We start from the raw sequence: 27,282 nt of genomic DNA on the forward strand, positions 1-27,282 counted from the left end.
TGCATGAGCAGGCAGACAGGTCCACACTGCCTCCCTCAGGGGACGAAGCGGGCAGACCCCAGAGCACAGCCTGCTCATGAGTTACTACTTTTAAGACCATCTGTTTAGCTCTAGAGAACAGCTCTGAGGTTGTCTTCAGTCATTTGCCATTATGTTTGAAACCTCTCTCTGGAAAAGGCTACTTGAGCCTACTGGTAATGTGCTAGAGCCAAAAAAAAAAAAAAGAAAAAAAAAAAGCTATTGTTTTTCTCTAGCAGTCACTCTTTCATTCCTACAGTCTTAGCTATAACATCTTCTGTACAGTTCCTCTCCTGGTAGCCTCACTAAGTAATCAATGAGCTTTAGGTAAGAATGCAATATATAGCCTACGCAGATACATGCATGCATGATAGGATTTATGTAAGTTTGGGATAATCCTAGCCTCTGAAAATGAAAGAAAGACCCATAGAAAAGTAACAGGAAACAGTGATACAGAAAGACTGTGTTTTTGTTGTTGTTGTTGGTTGGTTGGTTGTTTTTGCAGTGTAAATAATATCTTAAATAAATTCCAAATTCACAAATTATTTTTAAAAAAATCATTCTGGTAGCAGAAATTACAGTAAGTCCAGGAGAGGCAGAGGGAGCCTGCAAGAGGTCATTTTTTCATTAGGAATGGTTGAGATGCCCTGGCCTGTTTCAAGGCATGCTCAGTTCTGTCATTATTTCCAAACAATAGGTACAATTGATTTCTGAAAGAATAAAAGGCAGGGCATAAAACATCCTGCGGCCTTCAGAAAGCCTGAATGAAATGTTGGACAACAAAAATAGAACCGAGCCTTTATTTTATGACTACAGTTGAGTTCTAATAAACAACAGACCTAATTTTACCTAGTTTTATTCCCCAGTGACAAAGCCAAAGAATCCTCTAATTTTGTTTTTTGTACCCAGTCACCCCTATGAGGCTGAGAAACTGCCCAGGTGTTCTGAAGAATCCTCTAATCTTAATTTCATTTTTTGTACCTGGTCACCCCTGCGAGGCTGAGAAACTGCCCAGCTGTTGGAATGCAAGGACTGAACAGACCAAGACCTGTATGACACGGCACATGACAAGCAGACTCCCTAAACCGGGAAATGAGAGATCCATTAGAAATGTGAAGGCTGAAGGCAGTGGGTCAGATCCAACAGCTTCCTTTACATAGTGGCAAAAAGCAGCACGACCTCTTTCTCTCATTGGGGTGAATTGTTGGGGGGGTGCAGATGGCATCGCTGTCCCCATGTTGGTCTCTGTGGGTATGAGGCCGTGGATGAACAGAAGGTGCAGCCTCAATGTGCCATGATGTAGCAGCCTTTGGCGGAGGAGCAGTCACTACGGAGGAGCAAAAAGAAGAGAGATGTGAAAACCAGGATCACCATTAACTTACAGAATAATATGGTATAATAAATGGTGTATGCCAAAATAAATAACCCAGTTCAAACAAACTATTTGGTGCTGCCAGCACATTCCTATTTCATGAGTAGTATGAACTTAAATGTTATTTATTTTTTGGTTTTACTTTTTCCCCAGTGTTATTCCTCTTTAACACAAAGCTTTTTATTTTTTTTAATTTTTTTTCCAGTATCATGATTTTATGCTGTGCAGTTCTGCTATGCAATATATCTGGAAAGCTTTTCCATTTCCAAATAAATAGGATAAGAGACCAGTGATAAAGTATTAATTGTTTATTCTCAAATTACTGCTTGATACAATAGACATCAGGGCCATTTAGTCAACATATTAGAAATTGGCGAACTGAAGTCTCAAACCTTCAATTTTCCATGGAAAGAGAAAAACGACTGTGGTCTGATGTATAATTAGTCGTGTCCAGCACATCTCCTTGGGCAGGGAGACAAGCTGCCAGCTGGGGCAGTGCCAGCACCATGCAGCTAGCACAGCACACTCCAGTAGCTCCTCTTTCTGCCCCCGCATAGCCCAGGAGCTTCCCAAGAGAGCAGATGAGGTGAGTAAGCGATGTGGCCGAAGTATAGCAGCCAAGTGCCACCCAGAGAGCCTCCTGGAAAAACATCCTCTCCAAACAGCTTCTGAAATCTGCTCATAAAGTATTTTTTAATGAAAGGTTGGAGGTCATGCTTTTAGGGTGTTATATAAGGTGATTCTCATCTTCACCTTAGAAAAAACACTTATATGGCTTAGACTGAAACTCTGCTTGGAGAAGAAATTCTGCATCTCCTTTCTCTTTCTCTCTTCGCTTTTCAATCCGCTGCCTTTTCTTCTTTTGTACAACTACATATAACTAACTACAGTTGCAGGCTGGATTAAAAAATCTCTCTGTATGTGAACAAGTAGTAATGGAGACTAGAAAACAAGGTATTCACAATTTTAATTTGGGGTCAAAATACTTTTAGCCATTGAAGGCAAAGAAGTATTGGAAAAGTCTACCAGGGTGCAGCAGATGACCAATGCTCTGCATGACAAGAAATCTAAGGAGGAATAGTGAAAAAGAAATGAAGAAAATAACAGAAAGATGAAAAGAGAGAAGCAAATGTAGAGAGCGATATATCTATACATAACAGTTTAATAATTTTCTTATGGAGTCAAACCAAAGACCTATTTAGCTCACTGACAGGTGTCTGCCTGTGGCTGATAGTGGATGCTAGAGATCAACAGAAAACAAGATAATGTTATCACTCCCAGACAGTTTCCCAGATCAAACAAGTGGCATTGCAGAGGTTTTCTTGAGCTGTTAGTTTTGCCTTATTGCCTTCAGTTAATTTTCCTTCCTTGCCTTTGTTCAATCACTTTCTAAAGCCATGTACACCATTAAATTCACAACACACCATGGCGGGGAGTTCCAGAGCTTAACCACAAGAACCATCTTCTTTATTATTTTGGAACTCATCATCTGCTTGTTTCTTTCACTCGGATTTGCATCTCATCCTTTATGGGAAGAGACTGTGAATAGCGCAAAAAGTAACACAAAATGAAGTAACGCTTTTTAGCCTCCTTACTAAGGGTTGCAGGGACCTGAGTCATATTTCCCCTCAGTCATCCCTCTTCTAGCCTGAAGTTATTCCTTGCACAGAGCTACTTCAGAACCTGGCTGCCCCTCTGCACCTTCTACCATGTCTGTGATGAGGGGACCAGAACCACACTTGGAAATCAGAATCTGTCTGTACCGTGAAATTATACCAGAGCAATAAAGATATTTCCTGTTTTCTTCTCTGTTTCTTCCTAAACAACTTCTAATATTTGATTTTCACTGTTTTGTCTGCCGTGGACATTTGTGTTAACGTATTTCACTGCATGACACCATTTAATTCCTGCATTGTTGTAGTCAGCTGAAAGCCCCTTGTTTTCTATGTAAAGTTCAAGTCTTTCTTTCTGTATATTATTTCCATCCACAGGTGGATGGAGAAAATAAATAAACAAACAAACAAACAAATAAATAAATAAATAAATAAGTAAATTGAATTTTTACTGTATTAACATTTCTGTAATAGTTTTTTTCATGCTAGACTTATTCTTGAAAAGGACCTGCTGGTCATGTAAAAGGCCTACAGGATCTAGCAGCAAATTTCCTAATGGAAATACAGTTTTTATCAGCAAGAGATTACGCTTGTGCTCCCCTTCCTCCTCCTCCCCCTCAAATAAATGATATGAGCAGAAGCAATTTTGTACCCATGTCAATTTTTATAACTGTGTCAGCACTGACGTTTCAGCTAGAATAGAAAGTTTAAGAAGAAAGTCAACAATCCCAAATGAATCTGAGAGATAGGCAATTTTTTTCTACCATAAATAGTAGTACCATATCTTTACTATCAGATATATGGCCTGACAATATAGGTGAAGATAATATGATGACCTGCTTTTCAGTTGGACACTAACATGAGACAGGAAGGATCTTTATCTTCCCAACAGCGCAATGCAACTCGTAGTAGGCAGCATGGGATGTTATCACACCCCATTTTTGTTTTGACACAGAAAGTCTATCCAGACAATACAGAGGGAGCAGAAAGGATGCTAACTGCTATTCAGTGCTTAAAGGTAGGAATTGCTATGCTTTTCCTTCTGGAAGATGTTGTACAGATAAAATGATTTGTTATTGTGATGGCTTCATTGCCTTAATTCTGTATATTCAGGGAGACAAGGAGTCCAGAATCTATCTTCTGTCAGAATCTACCCACCACTTTCTTAGGAAAACTACAACACATTGGGTGTATTTCTCAGTTCCAATTACAGAACTATTTTGTATTTTTATTCCTCTTGTTTCAAACAATCGCTCTGTTTAGTTGGTACGGCTGCAGTCAATACTTATGATGGGTTTCAAAACCCATATCCTTCAGCATTAATCTTTCATTTCTCATTTTCTGGTTGTCCTCAACTCATCGCCTTTTTATATGTCCACTTCATGCAGTTCGGAACTGGAGGACATGCAGACAGGGGCGGTATCTTCCCGAATCCAAACACATGTACATATATATACACACAAAGGCATATATTTATATTGAGACACGTGTGCCATACATGTGTATATGCACAAACATTTATGTACATATGTATGCGTAATGTCTTTGTGTGTATATACTGTGCATCACGACGTATGGATGTATGAATATGCACACGGGTGGGGCCGTGGGGTGGAAACGCCCTGAGCGCCCGCTCTGCCCTCCTCGGAGGCAGGGAGAAGGAGGGAAAGCCCCTTTGAAAGCCCCTTTTCTGCTCGTCTTTGTCATCGAGAAAGGTTTTCAGCTCGACACGTTACAAGCCACCTAAGGTGCCCCAGAGCAAAGCCAAACTCCGCTGGCGGTGCACCAGGCAGGTGGAGCTCCCCCAGGTTAATCAGATGGCTGCCTCCAGGTTTTGCCCACGCCATGAATAAACAGTCACCGGTCGGTTAGTCCTATGTTCACGCGAAGAAATAACGCCCGGGGGTTATCTTCAGTAGACCACAGTGCTTTGCCTTTGTTTCCACCTTTCCCGGCTTGTAGCAGGCTTTTGTCAAGGGGACGCGGTGCGGATCTGCTGCCCTGCGAGCGCAGATAAAGGCGGCGAACAAAGGAAAGCCTCCCTCTTATCGGCCTGCTGCTGATGCGCAAGGCGCCCGGCATCCCCGCCCGCTCGAAGCCGGCTCCCCTGGAGGAGCCGCTAAATAATTGATGGGGATCGATCGCCGGGGTGGATCGGGAAGGGAAGCCGGGCGCCTCCTTCCCCCATTTGCGCCGTAATCCGGTGGCACCATGTGCAGATAGATAAGGAAGGGGACGCAACTCAGCCTTCAGGCCTGGGCGGGGTCCTCGCCGTCTCATCTTTTCTTTTCTCCGCTGCTCTCCTCCCTCTCCCCGGCCCGGTGAGGTCAGCTCATGAATATTGCTTCATTTTCCTGAGCGGCTCCGGCAGCGCTGGGGACCCCGTGCGCGGTGCCCGGCTCCCCGTGCATGCATTTCGCCAGCCGGGCAGCAGGCAGGGCGGTGGTGAGTAACGCGGCTGCTTTAGCCTCAAGCCTTTCTTCCTTTTTATTTCCTTTTTTTTTTTTTTAATTATTATTTCTAAAGGTGGGGGGTGGGATGTTACTTCAGATTCAGATTCAACAAAAGCGCCGGGCGTGGAGGGGGAGCTGCGAGAAGCCTCCCACGCCTCTAAAACCCGGACAAAAGGCAGGCGTGCCCCGGGAGCTGCCACCCCCGGGAGGGACAGGGGTCGGGGGACAAGCGCCAGGGGCTGGGGACATCCCCACGCTGCCGGGTGGAGCCGCTGGACTCTCCCCTTTTGTTGCCGGCGTGTGTTTCTGCGCTTTTTCCACCTGCAGAGACGCAGCGTCCTGGCGCCACGTGGGCTCGCCACTGGAGGGGAGATGGGGTCGTGGAGTTTTGTGAGGGTTTTCGGAGGTTTCAGACCCGGGCTCAAACGGGGTTTGGGTTGTGGGGAAAAAAATAAATCAGGAAAACTGTAGGGAAGAGTCAGAGTTAAGAGGAAGGTGCAGGATCTAGGCTGAGCCCTGACTTCTTGCAGTTTCTTTAGGTTTGGCTTTCAAGAGTGGCTTTTTGGACCTGTCCAGCTCTGAAAAGCAGCAGTCTGGGAATTGTATTTATGGTGATTGCTAGAGAAGCAAAGCAAATCGGTGTTGTGGTGCAAGTCTAAGTTTTGGTAGGCTTACACTCCCATGCTCCCTTTTTGCTTATTAATGCCTGGGAAGATCCTGCCAGATTATGTTCTTCTGAGCATTAATTTTCAGTGTATTGGTTAAAATCAGGGTGATAATGACAGGGCATTTGAGAGGAAACCTTGTACCCCAGCCAGTGAGCGCAGAGCAAACACAGTGTCATTGTCTGGTGTGTTGCAGGGAGTAAACCAATTGTCAGCGTAGGGTGTAATGTCTACATTGACTTTGACCAGTTGGCTTTTACTCTGTACTTTGTGGTGGGACAGTTGGGAATCATAAGGCTACATTAGGAATGCTATTTTGGCCCGCATTTTCCCTTTAAGGACGACTGAATAAAGGCTATGTGAAAACAGTTTATGGATCATAGCTGTTATTTTTAGAATGCCTTACGGAACATCTTTGCAGCACGGTATGGCACCTAACAGCCCATTTCAGCCATCTGCTGTGGCCATGAAAACTCTAGGTCAGGCCCTACGGGGGAAAATTGCCACCTGAGCACCCGCAGGTGAATACCGTGTCACATCTAGTGCCGGGCTGGGGTGTACTCCTTCCTTAATCCCTATGTTTTGGAAATGTGCTGGAGGGATTCTGCCTCGGTGCTGCTTCAGTGTAACCGCTAGCAAGCCTGAACCGCTCCTTAGGTCTCGACAATGCTTCTGTGAAACAAACTGATGCAAAGATGGGTGTAAAAGTTGATTCAGTGGCCCTTTTGCTCTTGGTTCGCGTGCCTTGCAGGCCTCACTTTGTGCCGAAGAGGCCCTGTCAAGGCTGAAGGAGGAGGCCCCGGGGGACGCAGGCAGGTGCAGCCGCAGCCCGCACCGGGCACACGGCGGGGCAGGGCCGGGGCCTCCTCCCGGTTCCCCCCCCCGACCGTCCTCCCCGCTTCTCCTCCCGCAGCCGGCCGGCCGGAGGAGGCGGAGGACGCCGCCGGCGATGGACTCTCCCCGCAGATAGCCGCCGCCATGAGCCAGCCGCCCGCAGGGGGCGCCGCCGCCGAGCCTCGCCTGCACCCGGAGGGCAGCAGCGGCAGGAAGCAGCCGCGGGCCTCCTCCCCGGCCAGGGCCCGCGACGCCCCCCCGCGACCCCCGCCCGCCGCCCGCCCCCAGCCCGCCGCCGCCGCGGCCGCCGCCGCCTCCTCCAAGGCCGGGGCCGGGGCCCCGCGGCCGCCGCCGGGCCAGGCGCCGAGGGGCGGCCGGGGCCGCGCCGCCGAGCGGCCGGGGCGGGGCGCGGCGCCGCCGGGCGCTGTCCAGCCCGGAGCCGGTGCTGAAGCGCCGCCCGCCGCCGAGCCCGGCGAGGAGGCGCCCCCTGCGGGCGGCGGCGGGGGGGAGCGGGAGCGGGAGCGGGAGCGGGGGGGGGCGGCGGCGCCGCAGCCTCAGCCGCAGCCTCAGCCGCAGCCGCCGCCGCCGCCGCCGCCGCCCAGGCAGTGGCGGGGGAAAGCGGGGCGGTCCCCGCTGAAGGGCGCGGGGGAGGCGGCCCCGGCGCCTCCATCTTCGTCGGGCGCCGCCAAGGGCCGCGGGGCGGCGGGCGGCGGCGGCGGGTTCTGGCGGGAGGGATGCCTGCAAAGTGAGCTCATCCAGTTCCACCTCAGGAAGGGGCTGGCGGCGGCCGCCCAGATGCAAACCAAGGGCAGCAACCACGGCAGCGGCGGCCCCGGCCCCGGCGCCGCCTCCGCCTCCGCCTCCCCGGCGGCCGCCGCCTCGGCCGAGCCTCCCCCTGCATCCTCCGCCTCCTCGCCCTCTGCCATGGCGGCGGCGGCCGGGGCCGAGGGGCTGCGGCAGGGCGAGGCGGGCGGCGGCGGCCGGAGCGGCACCCCGGAGGGCTCCCTGAGCCCGCAGCTGCAGGACGAGATGCAGGAGGAGATGGAGAAGCTGCGGGAGGAGAACGAGAGCCTCAAGGTGAGGGGCCGGCGGGCGGGAGGTGGTGGGTAGTGGGAGGTGGGCGCCGCGCTGCACAGCCCCGGGCCTGGGGGGCTTCCCTGCCGCCCTGTTCCCCGCGGGGTCTCTGAGACCCTGGCGGGCTCTCAGCCGCGCTTCCCTGCTTGGTTGCGGCGCTCCTGACGAGCTCGGCGGCACTTAGGCGGTGTCCCCGCGGGGACCGGGGCCGGTCCCCACGCTCCGTGTTGGCCGCCTTCCCCCCGTGCTTGCTGGCGTTTGTGTTTTTGACCCACCTGTTGCGTCCCCGCCCCTTCTCGCCCCGGTGCCAGAACGAGATAGATGAGCTGAGGACCGAGATGGACGAGATGAGGGACAGCTTCTTCGAGGAGGACGCTTGTCAGCTTCAAGAGATGCGCCACGAGCTGGAGCGAGCCAACAAGAACTGCCGGATCCTCCAGTACCGGCTGCGCAAGGCCGAGCGCAAGAGGCTCCGCTACGCGCAGACCGGCGAGATCGACGGCGAGCTCCTGCGCAGCATGGAGCAGGACCTCAAGGTACGGGCGTGAGCAGGTGTCGAGGAGAGGGAGCGCCAGGGACGGAGACACGGACGTGCTCTCGGCCCTCATGACTCAGGCGTTTCCATCCCTTCTGTTGTACACCGCGCACCCCACACGGCACGTAGGATTGCAGCGGCCAAGCCTACTGTAGTAATAGAAGCCCTTCAGTGAGTGGCCCGGTGGTGAGGCTTCGTGGGTAGGCTGTTCTCAGCTTTGGTCCAATCATTTTTCGTGAAGGTAACGTGCAATAAGTGACTCAAATACAAATTGGGGTCTAGAGTTTTGGATCTTTTATGATGAACACAAGCCATGTCCTACCACACAAAATTAGATCAGCCTCACTGAACAGCCCCACTGTTGTAGGGGATTGCAGTGCTCTTTTGTAAAGATTTCAGAGGACTGTTATATTAAATACATAAAATCCTGACTCTGTGGGTGTCAGTGGAAAAACTGTTATTTTCAGCGAAGCCAGGATTTTCCACATCCACCTGAAACTGTAGATGCAGCCCATCAAACTTCAGTGTGTCATCAGCTGTATTTAATCCATAGCATCTGAGTGAACCGCAGCCCGTTGCAGAGGACAAGTTTCAGTCTTTGTTTAAAGACTGACATTAGTAAATAATGTATCATCTTCATTCTAGATTGCTCCAATTACAGGGGGAAAAAAAAGTTTCTTTTGCTAGTTGGAAGTTGTTTAATTTTTGCTTCCATACTGTAGATTTTGTTAAGGCTGTTACTGAATCAGCGCTTCTAAACCTTCTTCAGTTGATGGGTCTACCAGGCATTTCTCATGGAAAGGCAGACTTCTGTTACAGCAAATTGGAGCTTATTGACCACGCTGCTGCCTGGGACTAGTCACCTGTGTTGAATTCTGTGGACTGCAGTTGGAAATGATAATTTAGTACATGGTCATGAACAGGTCAATTTCAAACTTCTTTCTGATAAATGCAATGGATTGAGAGTCTGTTATGCCCAGCCCTGTTTTTCAGACTTGGATCATCTTTTCTGAAAAGTTTCCAGCTTGTCATCATTCTTACTGAAACATAGATACCAGACCAAGTCATGTTCCAGTAATTTTCTTACTAATGCCATTAAAAATGCTAATATACTTCTCAGTATTTCTATTTGATACTCCTTTTCTGTGCACATTAAAAAAACACATTTGCTGTTTTGGCCATGACAGTTGTATAAGTAGCTGCTCACGTGGCTACAGACAACCTTGTGCCTTCCTGCTCAGAAATAAAACTAGTGAAAAGTTTTTTTGATGCACCCTACTCAAGGGTCAGGTAGAATTTCTGATCAAAACAAGGGGCATTTTGCATGCTCAAAATGATGTGAACAGTTGTGCTACACACCTTGCAGGCAGAATTTGAACAGGAACCTTCCTGTCGCAAGTGAACATTGTGATTCCAGCTTCTAGAGTTGATTTCTTTGTTGGCTCTATGCTACTTTGTATTAGCAAGTGATTTAAACAGAGGGCTGGGAGGGAAGTTGACTCTGTAGTTAGGTGCTCACCTGCCACATAGGAGGTACCAGCTAAGGCCTCAGGTTGAACAAAGGACTCTCTTCAATTAGGACTTCTCCTATGTCTTTCCTAATAACCATGCAACTTACTACTTGGGAAGGAATAATGATTTGATGATTGTGTTGTGCTTTGGGGTAGGGATGTTTGTCAAGTGCCATATTTCTGCCAAACTAAATTTCTGGTTCTTGCTAGCCATATTTGTAACTCATGTGCAGTTCTTTGTAGTGATCCCAAATCTGCTTCTGAAGAATTTCTATCCAAAATAACGTTCTCCATTTTACAAGGGTGATATGTTACGGGACTTGGTTCTTCAGAGGTACGGTCTTGCGTACAGCTGTGTTAAAATGCATCTTGAATAAGTAAGCCCCAATTCCCCGGTGATCTCGAATGCTCTGTAGGATTTACCTGCATTAATTACCACTCCGCCAAATTTTGTTGCAAAACATCACTACCAGTAAGGATTTTGTTATTTCATTGTATTTACTGATTCAGAGTGTAACTACGGGCTGCAGACAGATTCTGATAGGATGCTGTTAAAAATACTTCCCCAATGATTTTCCATTTACTTTGGTTGGACAACTAGATGAGCAGTTTAATACTGACTATGGGAAAAGCCATCAAAATACAGCCCTGTGGTGTGATTCTCAGCTCATCCTGCAGTCTCTTTGGAGTATGCTTATAATTGAAATTCCCCTCCACCCTCTCTTTCTGTTGGGCATTATGTGTCTTGAGTGTGTGTGCAGTGGGGGAGGTTATTGAATGGTCTTGTGCCACACTGCAGTGTTGTATCAGTAATTCACACACACTGTGTTTCTTGTCAGGGGAGGCTGACTCACGAGCTGCTGCTGTTTTCTGATAGATCGGATTCTTCTAGACTGCTTGCTTACAGTTATTATTTTTTCTTTAGAGCTTTAGTATGTCAAAGAGAGTTCTTTGACATAAGGATCGCTGTAGTGAAAGCCCTAACGCGAGCTCTCTGAGCTCCCCTAAATAATGTTAGGAAGGGTAAATTTTACTTTCTGATGTTCTAAAAAAGCATGAAATTTGCCTTTTCAAATTATACGTCTAAATCACCATCATAGCAGTGATTAGCATATATTTAAACATTTTTAGTGTATGATTGTAGTTTCTAGTGGTTTCACCAAATACAATGCAAATAGCTTGAATGGCAAAATTCTTATTACCTTACCTGAGGAAAAGGAATTAGATATTGTCATGTTCCTTTTAATTCTTCCTGTGAAAATGCAAGTTAGAAACAAACAACCAAAAACAACTACAGAAAACCACCTCATATTCATTTTAATTTAAAAATATTGACAACATTTGGAGAAATACAAGGTCTGTAAGAATGTTGTTTGTTCATATTTTACTGTTTAAATTAGCCAGTAGTACTAAATGCCAAATAGATTATCTGTCTGTGAAGGAGAGAGAAACTAAAAGCGTAGAAATAAAGGTTCATCCATTTGTGGTTCTATGCAATGGACAGGTACAGTAGGCCTGGAGAAGGTGGGCCCTGATGCTTCCACATGTCAAGTGTTTGAAGGGCATATCCCTTAGTGCATTGAAAAGCATGGGCTGGCAGTGGTTGAAAGGAAACAGATGCTGCACTGTCTCCACGAATAATGAAGATACTGTTTCATTGTTGATGTAACAGAAACGAAGAAATAGTTGGTTACCAGTGGTTGCAGTGAGGTCCACAAGAAGAACATGCCAGCTTTTTGTAGGAATTGTCTTGAATTTTGAATTGTTTGGAATTCTATCTGTGTATGCCATTTTCTACATGTTTCCTTACGTGCTGCTTCCATAAGAACATCAGAATTGACCTGTAAATGGTTGCTTAGACACTAAGCACTTCAGCACTAATTCTTTTGTAATTCTTTTTTTTTTTTTTCTTCTTCTTCTTTCTTTTGAAATACCACTTCATTTAGGTTGCAAAAGATGTATCAGTGAGACTTCATCATGAGTTAGAAAATGTGGAAGAGAAACGTACAATAACAGAAGATGAAAATGAAAAATTAAGGCAGCAGCTTATAGAAGTTGAAACTGCAAAACAAGCACTACAGAATGAACTGGAAAAAATGAAAGAGGTTAGTGTTGCTATTTACTTCTACACAAAGTATTTGAAGTTCTCAAATTCTTATTGTTAAACTTATCATTTTTCTTCCTGTAACTTGTTTTGGGGGCATAAAATATGACAGATAAAAGTTGAAAGTAGCAAAGAGTGCTAAGATACAGATTGATGACTGGGAAGTTGAGAATGAACTAAAATATTGAGTGATTTCTGGAAGAAATGGAAAGCAAACTGTGGCTGTTTTTCTCAGGCTGGGAGGGAAATATAGAACTGATAGTAACAGAGTTCAGAAGATTTGAGACTTTGTGCTTAAGTTAAGACGTGTGGATAGAATGTTGAAAGGAGTCAAAGGCATCTGACTTCACAAATGATGTTCCCCCCACATTTTTACAAAGACCAGTATTTTCCCTTTGCAAGGGACTGGCAGGCACACTAAGACAGGGAATCGAGACATCTCCATGTTGTTCAGGCATGCTCTTTTGGAGTACTGAAGAGTGGGGGACTCTACCTGCCCTTTCAGTCTTAGCATAATTTTATTTTACATCTAATTCATCTACAAAATTACTCCATTTGCCATTAGATAGATGCTAGATACCATCCCATTAAGTAAGCAGAAAATTGTATTACAGTGGTAATAGCCTGGCTGACAGAGATAATAAAGCATGCAGTAAAAGGAGAAACTGTTGAATAAGAATGAATTCTCGGAACAGATTTTAGAAACAACTCTCATGTCCAATATTTAAAATTCAATGAATGACACTGATTTTCACATTTAGTAATATTCCCTAACAGAAATGCCAATATCTACTTTGATCTTACATGAAGCAGAAGAGATGTATTTCAGTTGTTAAGAAAGACAGGAGATTCTCAGTTGTATGATAAGTTACAGTATTTTAAGAATTGCAAATGCTTACTCTAAGTGATGTAGTATTAAAAATTTTCATATGTTTCCTTTACAGGAACTGAATTTCAACCATGTTAGTAGAGGATAAACAGGTGGTTATTTTTTGTCACCTTCTGCTGCTTTTCCAGATAATTGCAGATTTGAAAAGGGCATGAAATCTGAGCCTTATTTAGCTTCCTCTCCTCTCTTGAGATTTCCTTTTTCTGTTTTCACTCTGGTCTATGCCGTCAAATACCACTCAGTTTCCGGGACCATCTTCTTTACGACAGCATGATCTTTCTGTAATTGTTCTTACAACTTGTTGTTAAGCTTGACTTTACTCCAAGTTTTCAATGTTTCTTGTCCTTCAGACTCTACTTTCTTGCAGATTCCTATTTCTGAATCCTTTCCTCCTGCTCTGTGATGGGTTGTACCACAGGTAGCTTATTTGCTTTTCCCTTGCTTCTTCTTATGGGTCTTTGCACTACAGTGAAACGTAGTGGCATTTTAATACCTTGCATTCTTTGGGAGCTATGTAGCTGCAGGAAATTAACCCAATAATTAGGCTTCCTCATCTCTTTCATCAGAGGTCTTTTTCTCCTTATCCTGTCTCTTCCCTCTGGCCCACTAGGCTGAACTGTGGTTCTGCTGTTCTCATATTCCACTTCTTTTTTAGCTTAGGTATTTGCATCTTTCTGTCTTTGCCCTCGGAAGCCATCAATGGAAGGATACTTCAGGCTCCAGAACAAAAAATGTTGTATTTAAGCTAGGGGCTCTTCTACATGATACTATTTTCCTGAAGCTGAAGCAGATGAATGATTCCCTTTGGCACAGAATGGGGGCACTGAGCCAGAGCTCAGAAATACATTAAGACTCTACACCAGAGTAGAGGTGGAGCTGGTGAAGAGTCAGAAATACATCCTTATACTGATCTGGGGAGAGCTGCCATGCCCAGTTATTATGTGTGTCATCAGAATTAGGCAGGAGTTTTCATTTATATATTTCACAGAGGCTGCTGAGTTTCAGTGAGCAGGAGGAGGCTATTTGTCAGGCTAGGACCTTCAGCACAGGGTGGGAGATGTTGGAGAATGGTTGAGGAGATGCAAGTCAGAGAAAAGCAAGTTTGAAGCAAAGGCAAATTATTATGCACTTTGCAAACATGCCATGACTTTGGGAGCCAACGGAAGGATGCTGATGAAGAACACTAATGCTTACAAATTTGAAATTTAGAATCTGTGAAAAAGCTATGGAAATGTTAACATGAAACAACCCATAGTAGTCTAAAGTGAATTAGATTTTTTCTGTGACAAAAGCTTTTTCTTATTCTTCAGCAATTGGAGGTTTTGTATGTCACTGTCAGATAGTCATAACATTAATCTGTGTGCTTGTGAGTTATTTCCTGTGGTTTCACAGTATTACAACCCTATCTTATTTCAGTACACCCATTATAACCAATGGAACCTCCTCCTCAAGTAAGTTCTAATCAGCATAAATAGGAATGTAGAGTCAAGGCCTTTTGTCTGGATTGTGTTCTTCACTTTACTGCGCTTTGAATTAATGGCAGAATACACTCTAAAGTCAATGAAGCTTTTTGATTTTACAGCATAGTAGCAGTGCTCAGAGTATATATATCTGATTTCTGTACTTTTATGTTACCTAGTGTACTGCAGAAACACAGACCTAATTTTGTGCACCAGCTGATAAAACTTCCCATTCTTCTCAAAATCTATTTATTTATAACTGCCATGGGAAATTTGTTCTCCTTTTATGATGAATGGTGTGAGGTAGCAAAGAAAGGTTGAAAGACTTAATAGAAAATGTTGGAGGCAGAAACAGCATTTTTTGTCAGTTGGTCTCCAGAGTGTGACCAGAGCCAAAGCTTTCTGTGTAGATTCTATATTGTTTTAATATACAAGACTTGACCGCAAACATGTCTATAATATAAATGCTAGCAGATGTGTTTGTGTAGACAAAGCTAGAGTGTGGAGACAAATCCAGAGGTCTCCACTGAACATTTTGGGGTGAATATAGACTTGTGAATGTATTAGTACAGAGAGGTAGGAAATAGTTGCAATTTCCTTTCCTGGTTTGGAGCTTTTGGAAATATATATAAATATATATGCATATAATATATATTTATCATGACAAACAGAAGTTGTTGTTGATTGCAGCAGAAGCTTGCAAGCATCCAAGGTTTGGAAGGTGTTCCAGCAAGGCATATGTTTTCTAACAGTTACTCTTACTTGCAGTCCCCCAACCTGCAGGTATTTCATTTTGCAGTGTTATTCCTGTGGGCATCCACATGGAAACACAAGATTTTTAATCTAGGTTGTCAATTTTCAGAATTTATTTCTAGCAACCACTGCTGATTTCCTCTATATTGTTTGATATTATTAATTGTAATGCTTTTTTTTTTTTTTTTTGGAAGCTAAGAACAAACTAGAGAAATAAAGTGTTTCCTGAAAGAAAGAGAAAGCAACTGTAGCTAGATGCAATTTTTAAATGTAGGAAAAAAAAAAGTTAATGACTTACATTCCTTAACATATTCATTAATTTGTTTTTAGTTCTTACACTCATTTTAGATATGCAGTAAGAAAAGTAAGTAGTATTCAAATTGGCAACGATACTCCTACTGACAGAAGCTTAATAATGCAAAATATGGTAAGCATTTGTTGAAGCCTAATTAACACTTACAGACCTTTTAATGATGAAATATGAACACAAAATAAGAATTCATTCCTTTGCTATAGGAAACATATAATATATAGGAAATGCTCAGTTAGCCGTGTTTTAGAAGGTTTGTTGTGAGAGAAATGAAGTAGGGGGAGAGTATGACAGATGTACTGGACCCTGGGCTTTATAAATCCTCATTGCAATGCAGATATGTAATTGCAGGAGGTACAGTGTTTTTTTCAGAGACATACGTCTTTATGGATAGAAATAGATTGCTCTGCTAGTGCTCCAAGCTGGGCAGATGCAAGATAGCTCAGTTCTTACAGCCACGTTAGAGTAATGTCATCAAGCTGACGTTTTCTTCTTCTAAGCTCTGGTTATTGGCTCAGGTAGAGAGCTTGAGACAACCATTGCTACATGGCATGAACCAGAGACATCTTGTGCCCAGTCAATTCAGAATGCAGGCAGAGGAGTTTACATCTCTCTGCATGGATCTGTGTTTTCCTGGAGTGGTGCCTGTCTTGTCAGTCTGTTTTGTACATTGCATGAAGATGGAAGAAGGCAGCATGATCTAGGGAGCTGGGTACTGGACTTGCAAGGAGGAATTTGAATTCTGTTCCTGATTTTGATACAAACTGGCTGCGGGACCACAGGAAAGTAATTACACCTTTCTGCTTACTCTTGCAACATTTGTTCTGCCCTGTTTATGTAACCTGTGGGCACAGATTAGATCTCCATACATCACTGAGTGCTCAGGCTGAGCAGAAATCAGGACAGTAGCTGGAGATTTCACAACAAAAGCTGCTGTCAAGGAAAGAAAGAAGAAAAACAAAACAAAACAAAACAAACAAACAAAAACCAAAAAAACAACCCACCACCACAAAAAACAAAACTGGAGAGTTGTGAAAAGAACTGGTAAGGGATAATCTCATCCCAGTCCCCTTGATCACCAATATCAGCCACTATGTCTCCTTGATAAAAATCTCTCATTATTTTTCTCTCTAAGTCTCTTCTTCTGTCATTTAACCACAACCACGGATTTCTACTCTATCTCTCTGTCTCCTATAACTCTTGAAGTCTCAGATTCTTTACGTTCTTTCCGGATCTTGATCCCATGTCTTTCCCCCTCTTTCCCCCCTTTCTCCCCCCCCATGTGTGATCTTTGTAATGGAGCCTTTGCTTGGCTGTTTTTCTGTCTTCTGGTTCTTAAGTCCCAGTCTTAGCCTTTTCCCTCCCTTTCCCATCTTCCCTTCTTCCTTCCAACTCTTTATCAGTGTCCAACCACCCCCTGTATTTTAAGACTATTCCAGTTCAGTTTCCTCATATTCTACTGCAAATATATTATCCCCTTTTCTTACAATTTCTCTCTTCTCCAAAATTTGTTCTTTCCCCCTGATTCTTCTGCCTGCTCACATCAATCTCTCAGCTTCTTTGGTTTGTTCTGAGCCTTCCTTTGTTTCCAAGTCTTAACTCTTCACTTTTGCATCTGGATTGAGGGCAGTGGAGGGTCATTCACTCTACTGTGAAACAGCAACTATATCAATTATATCAGCAACTATGAGCACAAGAGAAAATGTTTCTGGTTGTAATGCCTGGCTTCAGCCTTTCTTAGACCAATATGGAGCAATAGTAGCAGGAGTAGTTAGGCATTGTCTTCTGGAGTTGGAACATAATCTGTCAGCTTGAGTAAATGTACAGATTGACAGCTAGGGAGGGAGAGTATGTGATAGTTTATAAATACAGATTTTTCTGCAATTTAAGCTGGTAAACTCCAAGAAATAATTACCTGGTGATCTATAGGAATGGAAGATTTTAGAAGGAATACTATTGGGCAAGTCATGATTGGATGAAATACAAAAGCACAAAGTATATATTGTATATTGACACAAAAATATTCCAGAACAGAGGCATACTGGAACCTCTCAAAAGAACAGTTGCTAGAATAACTTAATATGAGCAAACCAGGATATTCTGTTCTTGGAGAGAGAATCACTTTGCTGAAGTTTTCTAAAATATTAACAATGTTAATGTCTTCAACACATTGCAGAAATCACGTCTTCTAGTTGTGTGAAAAAGCTTTCATCTATTTCCTCGTGTTCATCAGATGGTCTGTAGCAAATATCCAAAAAGATGTTACCCATGCTTCTCTGTCCTTTGAGCCTTACCCATAGCTTGTAGCTAGCCCGTCACCCATAACAGTGCAATGCATTTGAACTTTGCATAAAGTTTTTTTTCCTTCACCATTAGAGATCGTATCAATCTATGGCAACACAGCAGGCATGTGAGCTATCCCGTCCTGTCTCCCATGTAATCCCGGCAAGGTCATAGCTCTGTAACTGGGTGTGGATTTCTAGCTTGTGTTTCTTTCCCATGCTGCATGCATATAAGTCACAGGAGATAGTCACCTGGTTGTGCTGCTTTGATGGAGAATGTTTGAGTCTTCTCTATCATGCTGTCCTCCAGTAACTTCCTAATTGGGCCCCTATTCTTCCATTTCAAGTTTAATGTCTTTTCAAATAGCTACAATGGAGGGAGCAGGGACAAGGTAGAGAGAGAGATGAGATGTTATTACGCCTGCTGATGGAGCTGATCAGCTTCATAGGATCAGTGTAGTAAACCAGTATTCTTCGAAGAGTAATTTACTTGCTCCTGGCACCAGATGGCAGCAGGGTAGGTTTTAATAAGTCTTTCACAAGCCCAGTTCCTCCCTGGGTTTTTTGGAGGACTCAAATATAAGTTGCGGCAGCACTGCTACTAGAGATCCCTTTAAGCAGAGTGCTTTAGTGATCTGGAGTCTGTTTGTTGCCTCATGAAAATTCAAGTTGCTTTGGTGAACAGCAGCATGATTATGAAATTTCTTTTAAAAAAGATTAGAAACAAATCTCTGCCTTGGCTTATGCACGAAAAAGCAAACAAAATCCTGCGTCTCCAAACCTGGCTCAGTTATTCTCTAAGTGTCACATCCCTGCAGACGCAGAATCCCCATTTACTTTTGTCAGACTTGCTTATGTGGAATTCTATTACATTTGGTATCCTGCCTAAATATTTTGTTCCTTTACAAACAGTACTCGGCAGGGAATACTATTCATAATCTGTGAGGGTGTGATTCTGACTTCTTTGCTCAGAGCACACTGTGATCAGTTCCACTGATTTCACAGTGAGCAGGATAAGCAGAGTTTACTTCAGTTTAGTTTTCTGAGCATGTGAAAAGAATAATAATGGAGAAATAAATTAATTTCTGTTACAAAATCTGTATTAATAATTCTCTGAAAATGTCATGCCACAAGAGGGAAAAAAAGTATATTTGCAAAGCAGTTTACACTTAAACCTCATAAAATTACATTTTAATTATGTGCTAGCCATCAACAATTCATGAGCTGTGTGCTTCAAAGAGAGTTTATCAGAACTGAAAATAAACAGCCTGATTGTCAATAATAATAAACTTCAAAACATATATAATAAATAGAGGAAGATTTCAAAAGAATAAAGCTGGAAAGATATTTCATTGTGAAGAGGTTTTGTGAGGAAAGATGCCTAGAAGGGTTTTTTTTGGAGAGTCATTGAAGCTAACGTGCTGCTTTGTGGTTTCGTATTAAATCAGCATAAAGCTTGCAAGGACATGCAAAAGGAGTGGGTGATTTGCTTGCTAATGGGAAAGCATTAATAAAAGTGGCATCTGTAGTCAAAAAGAATATATCTAGCATATGTATAAAACAGAAGAGAATTTAACCATCACAAAATGAAGTTAAGTTTGAGCAACACTTTTGAGTCTGTAAACATACTGCTATTGCTCTGCCTTGATGGAGGCAAGAGAGTTCCTTCCTTTTGGCAGGGTATTACTTTATTTGCCTTTTTTTCCTGTGATGGATATGAGCAGCCTTAGATTTGCAAGTTCTCCAGTCAAAAATATTATTATTGATACTACAGGTAAAATCAGTGTCCCTTTTTATTAAGCTCTATAAAAATAAAATAAAATAAAATAAAATAAAATAGGTAATAGCTGTCTTAAATAAAACTATACTGAATGGAGGCACAGAATGAAAACAGAATAAGAGACAAGCTTCCAAACACTTAGAAACCATGTGTTAGGGAAAGGACACAACTCCCCTACATCCTGGTCTTAAGTCAACACCTGAGATCATTTATTGTTTGGATCATAATTCTCAAAGTTGCTTTTGGTACAGATTTGCTTCCATTATTCAACAACTATATTTGTAAAATAAATGTGTGGTGACTGTGGCTCGGGTAACTGGTTATCAGAGAAAATGGTTTGTGAGTGTGAACTCACAAAGGGGAAGGCTGGAAAAGATACATCTGTGTTACTTACAGACCTTAGGTTGTGACTTCCTTGAGATCTGAAGGAGAGGAAAGGGCTTTTTTATCTCTATCGCAGTAGGCAATGTTGCGAATGACGTTAGTAAGGTCTTCAAAATACCATACTATGTTAACAAATGAAGGTTTGGGAAATCCATTATTCCTTGGTTTGCCTTCAGTCATCTTGTAATCTCATGCTGGCACTGTGCTGCTTGTAAGCTTGAGAAGTTTACTTATTTTCTAGGAAAAGACGTGAAGTTTTATGGGACTTTGCAATGGTCCTCAATTACAGATGACAAGTTTTTAGTTTTGCATTTCCCAGTTTCAGTTTTTTTTACTCAGGTGGACATTTAAGTGTCCAAATATATAATTTAAACATAGAGGTACAAACTTGACTGCTCAAATGGAAGATAACTTAAAGTCCAAGTGTAAAAATGAGCTCCCTGCTCTAGCTGGCATTTCAATAATTGTCATGCTACCTTTCACAGTTGTATCCATAGTTGTATGCATAGACAGTACATAATTCACACTGGTTCTTTTGTTGTTGGTTTTGCTTAAGTGTTTAAAAGTAATATATTATGCTTTTTAAATTCCAACTGCAATTTTATTTTTATATATTGTCATTTTTGGCAGGTGTCTGGATTTTTTTTTAATTGTAAGACACTATGTGTGATTTTCTCAGTTTCTTAAGGAAAGAAATTGGGTAATAGGCCAAATTCAACCTCTTTATATTGCTACATAAGCATGAAGGGGACTATAGAGGTAGACCAGGATTCTCTAGATTAAGAGGAAATCCAGATGATTTTGCAAAAGTACTTTCTATCAGCTGGAATGGAGGCAGAATAGAGACATTTTTGAGTGCTGAACCAGAGGTCTAGATATATGTTATAGTACAGAATCAATATACACTAAGTATCATAGTCTTACTGGAAGTCTCACCAAAGCTTTGATGAATAACAGTAATAAATGATTTCTGCCTTTTATACCACTGTGTTCAGTCCACCGCTTAAGTGCACTAGTCCCTTCAAGAAACACCTGGAAAAACAGAGCATTTGCTCTGTGTTAATAAAGGTCAAAGCTGAGGTTGCTTCAGACTGAAGGGAATATTACAATGGCTCTGTTTTTGTTCAGCGCATGTACTTGCTGCTGTCTTCAGGGTTTTTTTCCTCATGGTCTTAAATTGAGTTCTTTTCAGCCACCCCACATGAAACAGTTTTTCTTGTTGCTTTCTTTGGTGCTGATAGTGAGTCCACAGTTAAAAATCCTGGTCATTTTGTCACCTAGCAGATTTATTAGCTATTCTGCATATGGAATTTACCAGTGCATCTTTCAGGTGCCTGTATTCCTAATGGCTTTTGGGCAGAGCTTCACAGACATGGGTCGTTTCTCTCTGCCTTAGGAAAGTAAGCAGAAAGTAGCACCGTGGAGGTAAGCACTGCTCTGTGTTTTGGCTGAACTCAGCTGCCAGCATGAGGAATAAGAACCTTGTCATGTCATAATACAGATGGCTGTTGTGAAGCATGTCATGGGCCCTCAGGGTGTAATGTCAGTGCGGTTTCCAGTGTAAAAGCAGGTGAAAGAGATTGGCAAGACCTCAAATGGGAAAATGGACAAGAGAGCCATATGCAGAAAAACTCTCAAAGAAATTGCAGAATTTACTATTCAATATGTTACTCATTACTTTTTCAGAATGATGGTTCTGTGAACCTAGGTGGCTAGCATAAAGTGCTTGGTAGTTACAGAATCAGAAACACCAACTGAAGCAACTATTAAATTGAGTTCTTCAGCCACCCCACATGAAACATTTTTTTTTTGTGTTACGATCACCCACAAACCATGTCCCTAAGCACCAAGTCCAACGTTTCCTTAAGCACCCCCAGGGATGGTGGCTCCACCACTTCCCTGGGCAACCCGTCAATGCCTGATTACTCTGAGAAGCAAAAGATGTAGTGTGATACTCACTTTTGATTGCACCATACATTTTGGTCCTTTTCTTTCAAAGTTCTTGTCTCAGCCACTTCCTCCTCACCCTGCCACCCCTTCCCCGCCCCCTGTCCCCAAAAAAGAAAGAGGCAATCCAACTTGAATGTTTTGTTGCAAATGCTCGATAATTTCTTGTGTTTGTCTCCAATGCACTTATCAGATTGTGCAGTGTGTTCCCTGGATCCCTGGGAAGGCAATGGAGAAATAATTCTGGAAGCTATTTCCAGACATAATAAATGCAAGAAGATGACTGGGAAGAGTCAGCATGGATTTACAAAGGGAGAATCATGCTTGACAAAACTGATAGCTATCTATGAAGAGATTATTGGCTCAGTGGATGAGGGTAGAGTACTGGATGTTGTTTATCTGAGGTTTAGTAAGGCTTTCAACAATCTTTCGTAATGTTCTCCTAGACAGGCTGATGAAGTGTGGGATAGATAACTGGACAGTGAGGTTGATTGAAAACTGGCTGATGAACTACTAGGCTCAAACAGTTGTAATCAGCAGCTCAAAGTCCATCTGGAAGCAGGTGCATAGTGGCATACCTCTTAGGGAACAGCAAGGGCCAACTGCTCACAATGAGTGGGAGCCAGGAGCCATGTGCAATGACACAGCTGAGAGGGCAGGAGCCCCACCAGTGACCAGTTCAAGTGCCTGAGCATGGAGAGCAGAACAGGCCTGGGGAAGGCAGCTGTCATCAGCTGAGGCTGGATCATCTGACAGGTTTGTGGTGACGAGGCAGGTCTGAAATTAGTTGGGGAAGTCAATCCACAGGTTGGGATCAGGTCCAGTGATGAAGAAAGAGCAAGGTCAACCTAGAAATTCAGGCCACAGGTCAGGGTTAAGATCGACAGGGTCTGTGGCCAAGCACAGCAGTGACAAAGCTGCAGATGGGTACAGCTATCATAGCTGAGGCAGGGACTCAAGGCACAGGTCTGAGCTTAGGTGGAGCTCCTGGACCCATGGAGTGTGGATGGAAGCCCCATGTGAAGCTCATCAGGGTAATCAAGGCCTATTAACATGCTCAGGCCTCTGGCAGTACCCAAGGGGTCTGGATCAATAGGGTCCATGGCTAGGTACAGCTGTGGTGACCTGGAAACCTGTGCTCCTCTGACACTGCTCAAGAAGGTACTGAAGCCCCTGGGCTGAGCTGAAATGGGGCTCCTGGGCCCATGGGCAGAGTATGTGAGTGAAGGTGGTCAGAGCCACTAAGGCAGATCATTGGGTGCCCTCAGGACCCTGGAAGGAGAAGAATAAGGGGGTGTGTCCATGCATGTGAATCATATCAGTATATATAAATACCTAATAGGAGGGTAGGAAGAAAGTGGAGTTGGATTTATTTCATTGGTGTCCAGTGACAGGACAAGATGCAATAGGCACAAATTGCAGTGCTGGCAATTCTGTTTAAGCATAAGAAAACATTTTTGCTGTGAAGGTGATCAAATACTAGAACATGTTGGTTGTAGAGGAAGGAGTCTTCATCCTTCAAGATATGCAAGACCCCACAGTACATGGCATTGGGAAGCCTGCTTTATTTGACTGTGCTCTGAGCAGGGTTGTGTTAGATCTCCAGAAGATGCTTTCAACCTTAACTGTTTTGTGATTCTTTGATTTTTTTCTCGCTTCTGTTGTCTGTAATTGGCAATAACAAGCATAATCTAAGATCTCATTTTGCGGCAGAGGGGTAGAAAAGGTCAGTTCTGGAAGGGAGGAAATTAAATGGTTTCCAGGTTACTTCTGTTAAACAGAGGACTTTGGAGTCTGTAAAGTTGTCTTCTTACGCAGAACCCAGCCAGTGAAGAGGAGATCAGATGCAGGTACATCAAGCAGGGCATTTTCCCTGCTGCTCTGATGTGCCCCCTGTTTCGTGCAACTAGTTTGTTCTGTGCAATATAACTCTGTGTGTGTTCTCAGAGTATTAAACCTTCCATCAGACAGATACCTTACATGCGTTAAGGGGAGTGATGTATGAAAAATGAAGCATAACAAAGAATTATACCTGCCACAGTGGTGGGGAATACTTCCTAACAAATAGCTTCTGTGGCTGGGCTGTACAACAGTAAAGACTGATTGTGCAACGTGATTCTTCATGGATTACCAGTGTGATAGTTGTGCTCTATCTCTTAACAGTCCTGTAATTGTCCTACAGTTAGGAGAGCAGAATGGCATGTTTTGAGCTGCCTTCTTTTAGACTCTTACATTTGCATATATTTATAGCCATATTCTGTGGTGTATGGAGGTGAGCCACTTAACAGGGAGAGCACCCAGCTATAGGGTGTGCTGAGCGCTGTGATCAGCCACACTGCTCTTATGAATTGTACTAGGCAGGAACAAGAACACCAAGCTTATGATGTTTGTTCACTGCAACCTGGAGGTTTATTCTTATTGCAGTGTTTGTAACATCATGAAATGCAACCCTCTGGCATTTTAAGATCCAGGTCTTGATAATGCTCCACAGTTACAAATTGCAAACATTGCATTTATTAATCTGAAGTAAAGGGCAGTGGATTAACCTTTTATAGGTGCAGGTAAATTTTTTGAAGTGTTTGTTTCTGCTGAGATGTTTTGGCATATTATATGTTTTTTCTTCCTGTTGTTTAAATTATCAATAGCACTTATTGAGATGTGTAGAGTGAGTGGATATCAATTCTGTTTTTCTTTGTCTGATCCTAGTTGTATGATTGTGTTAATTGAATTTGACTCTCAGCCATGAGTTCAGGTTAGGATAATAACCAAGCTCTTTGCTCAGGTCACAGATGAATACTTGCACTTACAATGTATTTGCCATACATCTGTTTCCATCAGTGTTGTGTATAATGAGAGGCTTCTACGTCCCTGTAAAGCATGACTGATGATGACATCAAAGTGGCCTAATTACCAAGAGTGTTTTGTATTACAGGCTTGGCTGAATTATTTCAATTTTTACAGATGCTTGCAGTTTAGATCTTTGATTAAGTGAGTAATTAGAAGCACCAGTAACAGTGCCCCTGGAAGAGTTTTGAACTGGAATGTTGCCTTGATGATACACAGATACACTCAGAAGGTTCATTTTCCTTGTGGTGTGCTTCTCCAAGTGGTGTTGCTGAGTTTGCAGACTTTGATACAGTTTCATACAGTCAGTAATTGAGGCCAGAACTGTATAATATGATCAACCAGTCTGGCCTCTTGAATACCATGGGTCATAGAATACCTCAAGACATTTTATTTAAACAATACCTACTTTTCAGAACAAGTTGCTGGTCTTCCGTGAAAGTTGACAGCTACAAACAGCCTACCACAACTCTTCCTGAACTGTTGCACTCTTCCTGAACTCTTCCTCAACTGTAATGGGTAAAATTATGCACCTCCCTTCTCATCTGAATTAGCTGAAAGCAAGTTACCAGCCAGGCAACATGTATTCCTGCTACTGTGCTAAATTCAAGAGTCCAGCATCAATTCTTTATTTGTTTTGTTGTTGTTTGTTTGTTTTAATCTGCATGCTTAGGGTTAACATCATTTAGCCATCTAAAAATTAATCTGTTAACCTAAGTTAGGAATTTGGCCTCCCTCAGAGAAGAAAGATGGGCACTGCTTGAAAGTGGTTCATTCCACTGGTCTGAGGGCGGCATGACTCCGTGGAGAGGAACATCCATTTCTAGAGACTGCACAGGGAACCTCAGTTTTGACATCTACATCCTAGGACTAAATTAAGCCGTTTGGTCACCATGGTGGTTTCAGCACCACCACACTGCTTTCTCACACTCCCTCAAAAGAACAGGAGGAGAAAACATGATGAAAAAAGCTCATGGGTTGAGATAAGGACAGGGAGAGCACTCAGCAGTTACTGTCACAGGCAAAGGAGACTCAGCATAATGGGATTAATGTAATTTATTGCCAGCTGATAACAGACTAGAGCGGTGAGAACTAAAAACACCTCCTCCCCGTCCACCCTCTTCCATCTCCTCTCACCCTGAGCGGCGCAGGGGAACGGGGAATGGGGGCTCTGATCAGTCTATGGCACTTTGTCTCCGCTGCTCCCTCACGGTCCCTCTCTGCCCCTGCTCCCCGTGGGGTCCCTCCCACGGGATGCCGTCCTTCCCGAACTGAGCCTGCGGGGGCTGCCCACAGGCAGCAGCTCTCCAAGAACTGCTCCCACACGGCTCCGTACCACGGGGTCCATCCCCCAGGAGCAAACTGCTCCAGCACGGGTCCCCCACGGGCGGCAGCTCCCCCCAGACCCCCTGCTCCTGCGTGGGCTCCTCTCCACGGGCTGCAGCTCCGGCCCGGGGCCTGCTCCTGCGGGGGCTCTCCATGGGCCGCAGCCTCCTCCAGGCCACATCCACCTGCTCCACCGGGGGCTCCTCCACGGGCTGCAGCGTGGAGATCTGCTCCGTGTGGGACCCGTGGGCTGCAGGGGGACAGCCTGCTCCACCAGGGGCCTCTCCACAGGCCGCAGGGGAACTTCTGCTGCGTGCCTGGAGCTCCTCCTGCCCTCCTGCTGCACTGACCTGGGGGGCTGCGGGGCTGGTTTTCTCACATTTTCCAACTCCTTTCTCCCAGCTGCTGTTACACAGTCATGGTTTTTTTTTGGTTTGTTTGTTTGTTTTTCCCCCTTCCTGAAATCTGCTCTCCCAGAGGTCCACCAAGTGACACTCCCTGGCTCATCTCCGGCCAGCAGTGGGTCCCTTTTGCAGCTGGCTGGAGCTGGCTCTGATCTGACATGGGGAAACTGGTAGGCTCTACCACCCCTGCAGCCCCCCTGCTACAAAAACCTTGATTTATAAACCTTTTACAGTCACAAAAGTACACTTGAACATCACTTCTGCTGATTTTCCTCTTTGACCCTGTAGTCTGTTTCAGAGATGTAGCTTTTCATGTTCCTTCTAGCCTATTGTCTGTTTTCCTATTGTCTTAGCATAGCTTTCACTCTTTGTTTTTACATGTGTATTATCACATTTAGTCATGTTAAAACAGATGTTATTTCATTGCACCTAGGTTGTATGAGTGACTCTCCTTTTTAACATTTCTCCAACCTCTATCTGTGGTTTAAATCCACGATTATTTTATGTTTTTCCCAGGCAGGAGTGAAAAATGTTAATTAGGGTAGGACCAAGAATTGATTCCTGTGAGACCCCATTAGGACTGCTGTGGTGTTAATTTGCAGGTGATTTGCTGGTTCAGTGACATTTATGATAAATGCAGAAGAGTGGATGTTTGCTCATGACGGCTAGTTAAAAATGCATCCCAGTGATCAAATATTTATAATGAGCTGAAGACTTCATTTTA

At 43.9% G+C, this 27,282-nt stretch overlaps 1 protein-coding gene across 5 annotated transcripts in view; it reads left to right on the top strand.

Moving 5' to 3' along the window:
- The first annotated feature begins 4,552 nt into the window (after positions 1-4,552).
- The window catches only part of MTCL3 (MTCL family member 3), a 34,341-nt gene continuing 11,611 nt past the window's right edge, over positions 4,553-27,282 (top strand). For 3 of the 5 annotated variants that reach the window (XM_048065579.2, XM_066994308.1, XM_066994309.1), the window contains exons 1-4: positions 4,553-5,448; positions 7,035-8,032; positions 8,341-8,565; positions 12,022-12,180. In XM_048065579.2, coding sequence (XP_047921536.2) covers positions 7,100-8,032; positions 8,341-8,565; positions 12,022-12,180 — 1,317 coding nt within the window. In that variant the 5' untranslated portion in view covers positions 4,553-5,448; positions 7,035-7,099. The remainder of the gene's footprint in view (positions 5,449-7,034; positions 8,033-8,340; positions 8,566-12,021; positions 12,181-27,282) is intronic. The other 2 variants (XM_048065583.2, XM_048065584.2) reach the window with 1 other exon arrangement.

This window comes from Anser cygnoides, chromosome 3 (assembly GCF_040182565.1).
Source record: "Anser cygnoides isolate HZ-2024a breed goose chromosome 3, Taihu_goose_T2T_genome, whole genome shotgun sequence".
NCBI lineage: Eukaryota > Metazoa > Chordata > Aves > Anseriformes > Anatidae > Anser > Anser cygnoides.